Source organism: Malurus melanocephalus, unplaced genomic scaffold (genome assembly GCF_030028575.1).
Source record: "Malurus melanocephalus ecotype Western Australia unplaced genomic scaffold, MMel_1.1 scaffold_362, whole genome shotgun sequence".
Taxonomy (NCBI): Eukaryota; Metazoa; Chordata; class Aves; order Passeriformes; family Maluridae; genus Malurus; species Malurus melanocephalus.
This window is the reverse complement of record NW_026623594.1, coordinates 567,056-576,482: the sequence shown is the minus strand read 5'-3', so window position 1 is coordinate 576,482 and position 9,427 is coordinate 567,056. Positions and strand designations below refer to the sequence as shown.

General features: G+C 46.6%; 1 protein-coding gene across 2 annotated transcripts in view; it reads right to left on the bottom strand.

The window, feature by feature from the left end:
- Nucleotides 1–52: 52 nt before the first annotated feature.
- Nucleotides 53–9,427, bottom strand: part of KIF20A (kinesin family member 20A) — a 9,676-nt gene continuing 301 nt past the window's right edge. Inside the window, exons 1-19 of one of the 2 annotated variants that reach the window (XM_057378483.1) lie at nucleotides 9,368–9,402; nucleotides 8,701–8,873; nucleotides 8,164–8,253; nucleotides 7,918–8,037; nucleotides 7,332–7,470; nucleotides 7,052–7,239; nucleotides 6,818–6,962; nucleotides 5,904–6,104; nucleotides 5,608–5,719; nucleotides 5,435–5,506; nucleotides 4,743–4,886; nucleotides 4,501–4,666; nucleotides 4,075–4,239; nucleotides 3,365–3,504; nucleotides 3,165–3,267; nucleotides 2,301–2,508; nucleotides 1,838–1,929; nucleotides 1,427–1,564; nucleotides 53–586 (exon numbers count right to left, since the gene is read on the bottom strand). In XM_057378483.1, the coding sequence (XP_057234466.1) occupies nucleotides 314–586; nucleotides 1,427–1,564; nucleotides 1,838–1,929; nucleotides 2,301–2,508; nucleotides 3,165–3,267; nucleotides 3,365–3,504; nucleotides 4,075–4,239; nucleotides 4,501–4,666; nucleotides 4,743–4,886; nucleotides 5,435–5,506; nucleotides 5,608–5,719; nucleotides 5,904–6,104; nucleotides 6,818–6,962; nucleotides 7,052–7,239; nucleotides 7,332–7,470; nucleotides 7,918–8,037; nucleotides 8,164–8,253; nucleotides 8,701–8,856 (2,652 nt within the window). In that variant the 5' untranslated portion in view covers nucleotides 8,857–8,873; nucleotides 9,368–9,402 and the 3' untranslated portion in view covers nucleotides 53–313. Of the gene's footprint in view, nucleotides 587–1,426; nucleotides 1,565–1,837; nucleotides 1,930–2,300; nucleotides 2,509–3,164; nucleotides 3,268–3,364; nucleotides 3,505–4,074; nucleotides 4,240–4,500; nucleotides 4,667–4,742; nucleotides 4,887–5,434; nucleotides 5,507–5,607; nucleotides 5,720–5,903; nucleotides 6,105–6,817; nucleotides 6,963–7,051; nucleotides 7,240–7,331; nucleotides 7,471–7,917; nucleotides 8,038–8,163; nucleotides 8,254–8,700; nucleotides 8,874–9,367; nucleotides 9,403–9,427 lie in introns of those variants that run through there. The other variant, XM_057378482.1, reaches the window with a different exon arrangement.

The window sequence follows — 9,427 nt, the reverse complement described above, 5'->3', positions numbered from 1 at the left end:
ACCTGTGAACTTATTTTTGAATTGTGTGCCAACATAGACAAGAACTCACCTTTATCTTGTCCTTTTGTTTAACAAAAGTTTGATCATCTGCACTATTTTAAACTCTCCTCAGTGCAGTGTTTAAATTACATAAGGTCACTTTGTCCACTTTGGTATTGATTGAAATTTTAAACATACATATCCAGAGATGTTTACATAAGCTCTCAAGCAGCTACAAWAACAATAAACAAGCGCACAATGAAAACCAGATGCTATCATATTGGATTTGCCACCTGTTCCAGTAATAGCAGGGCAGGGACCTCCTTTTCAAAAGTCATAGAGCAACTGAACGAAGTTGCCACCCTCTGGCAGCAACAGGCCGAGTGGCTGAACGTGTCAGGATGTTGTGTAGGAAGGGCTTTTTGCCAGGAGGCTGATTGGGCTGCAGGTTTTCCCTGTTGGCACAGAAGCGTTTCTTTAGGGCGGATGTTGGCGGGGCCTGCAGCTTCTGCACGGTGTGGTAYTGCTCGGCAATGCAGGCCGCCTTCTTGCGCAGGTCCAGCTTCACCAGCATCATGTTGTTCTGCAGCTCTGCCAGGGTCTGGTCCTGAGGAAGGCAAGGCAATATATTTTTATATAAAAAARTATAAAAGTATTTCATCATAGAAAGAAAAGCTCATTCCTAGTTGAAACAGACCTTAAAGATCCTTGTGTTCTCTGTTGGGGACTTTTACAAGATCAGCTTGCTCTAAGGCCCAACCTGGCCTTAAACATTTCCAGGCATGAAGCARCCACAACTTCTCTAGGCAATGTGTTTTCAGTGCTTCAGCACCCTCACAGTAAAKAATTTTTTCCTAGTACCTAATCTAAACCTCAGTTTGAAGCTATTCCCCCTTGTCTTGTCATTCTCTGCTCTTATAAAAAGTCCCTCTCCAGCTTTCTTGTGGGCTCCYATCAGATACAATGACAAGTTGGCTTAACTCCCTAGTTACTGTGAACTGAGGAGGATAAACTGCCTTTTGCCAAATATCAATAACTGTTCTGCTAAATAAGACCATGCATAAAAGCTTCTACTGACAACAGTAYAGCAGTTCAGTAACAAATAGGAACAGTAAGGGTGGGACAAAGCTGCTGACTCCATCCTGCTGTAAATATGCTGCTATAGCAACTGTGATCAAGTGGGTAAGGAAATGAGAACTCTTGATTTCTCCTACTTTAAGTGCAGGCTGCCAGTTAACTTAACAGGAACAATTTGGGTCTCCTTTGGAGAGGTAAATACTCAACTGACTCAGCCATTGAAAAAAATCAGTAGAGCTCCCTTCACGTAATAGACAGTATGTACTAGCAAATAAGTAATTTTTATTTGCTGCAGCAAGAGCTTTAGTTACTCTGATTACGGATTAAACCCCTCTCSCCCATGCAACCCCCAACAAACCAGACACATCACCTGTCTAGCCAGGATGTCATCACACGTGCCCAGGGCTTCTCGCAGCTTCCCTGCCCCTGTGCTGTGGCAGCATGCCCGCTCTGCAGACTGGAGAGACTCCCCAATTTTTCGTARCTCTGAACGCAGCAATCTGACATTCTAGAAGAGAGAGATTTAAAGCAACAGGTGGTTTTGGCACTGCTCTGTGGACAAAGCCACTCCAAGGCAATTCAGACATGCAGCACTGAGAGGGGATCCCAACTGACTGATTACAGATGCCACAACCTTCAACAACTCCAGTAAGTTCAACAAACCTGTTTCAACTTCAACCATTTGTTTAAAAACCTGGAAAGAGCAGTCCCAAACACTGTTTAAGATGGCAACCACTTTGGCTTGAAAATGTTCTTTTCTGTAACACAGAGTTGGAGTTACCTTCTGTCCATCCTCCAACTTCCTGTCCACATCCATAGTAATGGGTTTGGCAGAGGGAGGTGGCTCCACTAATTTCTGGTACCTGCACAGCTCTGGGAACAGAGAAAAATTAATGAGCAACAGGACATTGATCAGCTTTCAGTATTCCTGAAGTTTTCCCTTGAGACAAGCTGCCTCAGGCAAGCTGGGAAGAGCTTTTGAGTTTGTGCAGMAAGGCACRAACACTCCAGGCTTCTCCCATTCAKTGAGACAAAGGGACTTATGAATTTGAACAGGGAGATTATCCTAACCTGAAGTCCATTTTCTTGCGAAAAAGAAGTGAAACTATCCATCCAGCACAATATTCCTGTCATCTACAACTCAAATAGTGTTTTCATGGTGTCTGAATCCAGTGTAGCCTGAAGGTTTCTCTAACCCTGCACAAAGATCTCTCAGCACAGTTCAGAACCGTTCACTGCCRTACCTGCATTTGTGGTTTTTAACTCCTTTTGACACTGCTCCAGCCTGGCTTTGGTGTCTGCCAGCTCCTGCTGCAGAGCAGAYGAGGTGGTCACTCGCTTGGATCGACGCACGCCTTGCTCTGAGTCCTTTTCCTTGGTATCCAGGCTTTCCAGTTTTTGTTTGGTCTCCTGCAGAGCAGCTTTGAGCTCTAMAATCTCCTCATCACGCTCCTGAGAAAGGAAGTTCATTCAGATATTCAACAAGATTTTCTTAGCACAAYTTGTCTGAAACTTTGTGTTTCTTCCTGGAGAATTTCCTAATCCTACACTTCATCCATAAAACCCAGCTTTTAAGGTCTTTTAAGTGAATACAGTAAACCTACTTCCTGGGAGCCTAAATCAACTTTTTATAGCCTCAAAAGAAAAGGGATTGTTTTGAGAGTTGGCATCTTCAGAGCAGTCTGSAACAAGTCCCAGAGGTCACTCAAATGCCATAGGCATGAAAATATGGACAGGCCCATACCCATCATCACAACTAAGAGCAAGAAGAGAAATTCACACAACTTGTGTGAATGTGAAGAGCCTGAATCAGTCACTAGTGGAAAGAGTAAAGGGGAGAGAGAATCATGTTGAACAAATAGAGGAGTCAGGATGGTAGTACATTGGCTTGCAGATAGAGTGTTCAAAATTAGGAAGCCTAGTGGGCTACATAAAGTAGGAGACAAGAAGCAAAAATTGTGGATCAAGTGATGAAATAATATCACCAAAAATAGTTCAGAAAGCAAAATCTTTCAGTTTGCATAAASATCTTCCTGGATTCAAGTACCCAGAGTCTCCTTCCAACCCACTGCCACTTTCCTGATATCATTTCATTGCYATGAACAAACCTGCATCTTCTCCTGATAGTGGTCAGTCAGTAACTCCTTCAGGATGGTCATTTTACCCTCGTACAGTTCCTCCAGCTGCTCTCTCTCTGCATCCACACGTTGGCTACAAAGAGAACAACCAATTTCATGTCAGGATGTGGCAGTTCTTGGTGCTGCAGCTCACCCTGAGCAGAGGGAGGGAAGATCAGCACAGGCTGTACCTCCACCACTGCTCCTTCTGTTGCATGTGCTCCAGCATCTCATTGCAGATCTCCTCACGCAGGCGCAACTCGAGCTGCAGCTTCTTCTGCCKCTCCTGCACCAGCAGCTCCCGTGCAGCTTCCACCACCCGCAGCAAGTCCTGCAAGGGGGACACAGCTGCACTGCCCACACCGCACAACAGAGTTAAAATCTGGAGTAAACTAAGTGATCCCATGTCTGCAGTGATCTGGATTTATGATTTTCATCATTTGGAAAGAGAAGTTGCCAAGGTTTGCTATCTTGACACACAACAGCTTGAGTCTCTGTAGGGATATTACTTAATCTTGATTTTTCAGCTATTTCAGCTGCCTACTATGAGTATCTAGGAAACTTGATTATTTTTCCCAATTTAGCCTCCTGTTCTACATGTTTTCTGAACTCTYTAGATTTCCCTTGCAGAGAAGAAATTACAGATCTGCACCTGCACTCCTACTGTCACTATTCCACAGATTACCAAATGTTTCCAAATTAAGCATGTGTGTCAGATTTAGACCAACTGTGGAATGTTTTTGTCATGGATTCCCAGTTTCCTGGGTACTGTATCCTTCTGAGGTACTCTGTCATCTCTCTTGGCATAGTCATRAGCTCCAATCCCAGCTCCCAAGCCAAAGCTAACAATCATGTCCCTGACCYTCCATCCATAAAGGCTGCAGAACAAATCACAACCCACCTGCTTTGCATACATGGAGACATCTGCCTCATCTTCAGTGTCTTCTTCTGATTCCACATCTTCCTCTGTGTCTGCCTCCGGACCCTGGCTGAGTCTCCTGCTGTGCTCTTTGATGATGGATTGTATGGATGGAAGTCCCAGCTTTGTGGGTGGTGCCTGAACAAGCTGAAGGGGAAAAGACCATCATTACCACTTTGCAAAGCCTGCAAGTTGTGAAGTCTTTTGACACAGCCCCTCTTTGCAACCATCAGCCCTTTCAGTTTAGCAGAATCTGGAAATACTCTAGAGTAATAACCACTGGAAAAGCATAGGAAAGACTTGCAAGTGTACCCACTTCTCCTTGTGGTGGAAAAGGGCCCATTCCCATGGAACAGGAAAAACCCAAGGTACACAGAACATGTCATGATCCTAGTGTGTGCTACTCACCTGGCTGGCAATGGCTGAGAACTTGGCTACGTACAGAGTCTCATCATAGGTGGATGCACACGGGTTGATGTTGACAATCATGCAGGTGCGACCACGGCCAGAGAAGAAGCYCTGGAACACACGGGTCAGTTTGCTGTCCCGGAATGGAACCACCGCCTGCTTMGTCCTGTGGGAGAGACAGGAGTGAGCTGGGAAAGCAAAAAAACCCTCCMCACCCTCCCTCTGGAGGTGTGGAAGCTCACCTGGCCTGCTGGTTCTGGCGGAGGGCGGCGATGCAGCGGCCCAGGGTGTGCAGGGAGGTGTTGATGTTGTTGGCTTCTTTCATTCGGTCCCCGCTTTTCTGGTCCTTGCAGCGTTCGGACCCTGCCAGGTCACACAGGGATAACCTGAGGAAAACACATGATATTCACATGATCCACTGGGTTTATCCTGCCAAATCCACGTTTACAGCTCAGACACCCTGCAGTCACCTTCCCAGTTTCCTCATAAGGGCACAGAACATTCTTTTGGGAAGCCTGGGCTGTTGATGGATGGAAGGGCCTGCCCTAAGTGTAGCTATTCTACAGGTAACAGCAAAATGAACTTTGCAGTGCCAAGTTCAAAGATTTTTGAGACTTTGCCAGTCCTCCAAAAAGCCACTTTCCAGACAAGTACATCCCTGGAACAGGCACCAGCAGCACTCAAATCAGCTCTGCTGCAAGGGTAAGGATGCTAACATGTACCTTCATTCAAAAAGCCTGAAAAMTAGCTCAAGTTGTACTTTGCAGTACTCCCCAAATTCCTGTCAGTACCAAGACKTAACACTGGGAGCATTTACTCCTTCCAAAGACTTTCAACACAATCTTCATCAAGRTATTTCCCATACCCCAGGCCCTCAACAGAAAAGACAGGAAGGTTGAGACCACACCCAAACCTTAGACAATGTGAAACTTACTCGCTGATTTTTGGAACAACTTCACTGCCACCTCTTTGCAAGTGCAGAATCCGAATGGAGAACACACTGTGACTGTAAGGAAATATGTAGATTTATTTTTAAAAAAGAAAATGCAACATTTAAAAGCCCCKCAGAATTGTATTTCTGCCTAAACAATCTCTCCCCCTTCAGACCTGCGACTGGAGTTCTGGTTCATGTGAGTGCTAGCAAAACTCTGGTTTTTGCGACCCAGTTTCAGGAGCTTCCAGGCCTCATCAGCATCCTGGACGTTGATCCAGTTCAAATCTGGAAAGCAAGYATGCATTGGGAACAGCAGTTAGGAGATGGCAGAAGACTTATCTCAGCCGATCCATGCATATTCTTGACATTAACAGACTTGACAAACCCATAATCACTGCTAAGCCACCCACCTACTCAGTYCTAAAGCCTTCCTAGCATGCCACTRAACCTCTCTTCCAGGTTAATCTACCTTTTACATAGGGGTTGCCAGTCTGGTCCTCGCAGAGCCGCAGGGTTTGCCGCTTGCAGTTCTGCCCAGATAGAGCTGGTTCTAACAAGTCATAGATTAACTCATTGTAAATCTCAAAGAATGAGACCCAGATGGAGAACTGTACATCTCCTGTGCTGGTGAGTGAAACGCGATCCAAGTCAGCCCAGCAGGGGCGCAGTTCTAGGGAAAAAGAAAAAAAAAAAGGAAAACAAATCATGACTGCAGCTTTTCCAACTGGAAATGGCTTAGCTCTAGAGCGAGATACTTTCTTCAGCAGGAAAAAGCAGCCCAAAGACAAATCCTTCTATATAGCTCCTCCCGTTTGTACCTACTCTAATGCCTGTCCTCAGTGAGCCAGCCTAAAGTTTCCTTTAACAGTATCATCTGTTCTGGGTAAGGACTTCTATATGCTCAATTTTGACTCCAGAATTACATRATGCTTCAAACATGAACTCTTTCTCAGCATAAGTGAAGTTTTAGTCCTTATTATCTCAATCTCTCCATGCTTCTGRATACCTGAGCAACTCATAATTCCTGGGTTTGATAGGGCCCAAGTGCTCRGTGCAGCCTGTCACTTTGGCATCCTGCTTTCCAGCGGTCCCCATCTCAGAGCAATCAGCTGCTCAATAACCACATTCCTTGAATGGAGTAAGTTTCAAGTATTTTTTCATTTCACAAGGCTCGGTTATTGCACAGTGGGAAATTCTTCTGATATTGACAAAATATACACAGAGTTCTTCTGATATGACATTCATATCTTTCAAAGGGAAAATCTGTAGACTAGAGCACCTTTGCTCCCTTACCCACAACACAGCATCCAAATAGCCACACCCTTTCTTCCCCCATTCTCCAGCAAAAAGCTGGAGTATAACACAGCAGGCTTCCAGACATACCCTCTGTCTGGCTGAAGTCTGAACGGTTGGTGAGTTGGCTGGATGAAGAGAGACCAGCAACTCCGCTGTCAGAACTGACACTGCTGGTGGCCTGGGGCTGAGACTCAGCACTGTGACTCCTCTTCAGTGGAGTTAGCAGCTCCTCCTTGAAGGAAACCAAGAACAGGAGCACGCAGGTAACATGACAGCATCCCTCACCTCTTGCTATTGAACCCCCAGAAGCCCCGTGCTTACCTCCCAGAGACCTCCCTGCAGCATCATCTGCTTCTTGACCTCCTCCTGCCGCACCTGCCTGCTGTCCAGTCTGGTCACCTCAGTGGACAGGGCAGGCTTCAGGTCCATGGCCTGGTACAGCCGGTCCCCCACACTGTTGAAGATGGTTGCCAAGGAGCGAGGCAGAATTCCCCCATCTTGGGTGGTGCCTGGAGCAAGAACAGCAGCAAAGCTGAGGATTTACAGAAGAGAAAGGAGACAATTCCCTCAATGGGGCCCTAACACCTGGTGCTTTCCTTACCCTGAATTGTGTGAGTCTTCCCYGAATTGGTGATGCCATAGGTGTAAACCAGACAGTTCTGCCCACTCAGCACATCCTTTACCACCTGCTTCATTGTCTCATCAAAAAACAATTTCTGCCCCACATCTGGTCCGAAGATCTGCAAACAAGACACATGAAAAACAACTTCATGTAGATCTTTCCTATCCTTTGCTGATGGTTGCTCAAGTGAATTACATAGTCCTTTATTCCCTGCACTAGCCAYGAGTAAAAGACCCACCARCAATTCCAGCTGMGTCTCCTACAAAAACAGGCTRTTCATTTGTTTAATCCATTAACATYTCATATCACTKCAGCCCCCCYAGTYTGYTTAGAGCCTCATGAACAAGAATTTGCCCTTTGCTGCCAAAAAAAAAAGTTGTCAGAAACAGCTTAGAAAGATTAAAAGCTAAGAAAACAGCAACTAAAACACGAAGTAGAAAGGATTGTATGAGATTGGAATTCAAGCAGTGCCTTGGGAACAGTGGATATGAATAAGACCTTTCAACTGCAAGGGTGGTTTAAGCTCAAATCACTTCCAGATGGATTGTTCGTCCCAGCTACCTACCCGGGTGAAGGAGAATCTGTGCACTGCTTGTCCCACTCCCCGTTCCGTGCTCCGCATGGTGAAGGAGTTCTTAGGAGCTTTTAGGATAAGGGTTTCTGAGTTCTCAATGCAGACACAGCCCTAAAGAACACATAAAATCTATTGTTGCAGTGGCTTAAAAAACGTCAGAGGATAGACAGCAAAGAACAACAGCATCTCCAACCAGGCAAACAGCCAGCTCAAAGCCTGCTTCATTCAGTGTCTCACCTGGTCTTCCCCTTTTTCCACTTCCATAGATTTCAGAGGTCGAACTCTCAGGTAAACCTTTAATTTTCCATTATTATCTTCAGCTACAGCCTGAAAGAATCAGCAAAAGTTAAACATGGCAGCCAGAGAGGCAGCACACAACCCCCCCATGGGAACACTTAACAGGAACCACAGTATGGAACACAGATGTTGGCTATACCTRCTAGTACWTAGGAACTTCCCTGRTCTCAAAATCACCATGCCAGAAGCTTTCTTAAGCATTTCCAAGTACACCAGCATTTTTTGTTTATCTAATGAATCAGACCAGCAATCYGAAAGCCTGACACCAAAACCAAACATCACCCCAAGAGGCACTTGGTAACTGTGCCGTTCACACCTCACTGCTCTCACAGGAACTGCTCTCCCCCAATGCAGTATTTTATTCCTGCCTCTTTTGAAGAGTCTCTGTTGTTTCCACATCACATCACCTTTGTACAGAGACCACCAGCAATGCATGAAAACACTGCCCTCTCTGGAACAGAAGAGCTCCAGCCTCACCTGAGAGCCCTCCAGGTTTGGAGAGATRGCAGAGAACTCTGACAGCAGGTCCTTGCGCACATCAGCCCCAAACCCTGTTGCTGTGGACTCAAGCACTGGGGAGGCCGCAACCTCATCATCAGAAAACAGCCCTGGGGAGGCCAAWGCTTTTGCCATGGTGTCTCACACAGCTCCTGGGGAAAAAGGGGCACAGGACATGGTGATGTTACAGCAACTCACACACACAACCCACTGCCACATCCATCAGTCCCCACAAACATGGATTCCCATGTGAACCCTCCCTACTCACAGGTTGTTGCTGCAAATGTGCACACACACGCACCCCCTCAGCCATGACCCTAAATACATGTCCTTCATACAGGGAAGTCACACAGGACCCCAGACATAGCCTGTGCACACACAAACACTACCCAGGCCCTCAAATCCACCTCCTGGACACATGAACACCAAGTGGGATCCCTCCACTCACACAGCCCACCTCTACATCCCTTTAACACACGGTACCAAACAGACCTAACGCATACACCAACCACCACACAGGACACCCTCCAAACGCACACACAGCTCCGCACGGGCCACTCCACTCCCCTCCCCACACACACATATACCCCACCACCACGCGGGACCTGGTCGCACAGGAAGCCTCACACGCCGTCGGCTGCCTCACCCTCGCCGCCGGCCCCTCACCCTCGCCGCCGGCCCCTCACACTCGCCGCCGGCCCCTCAC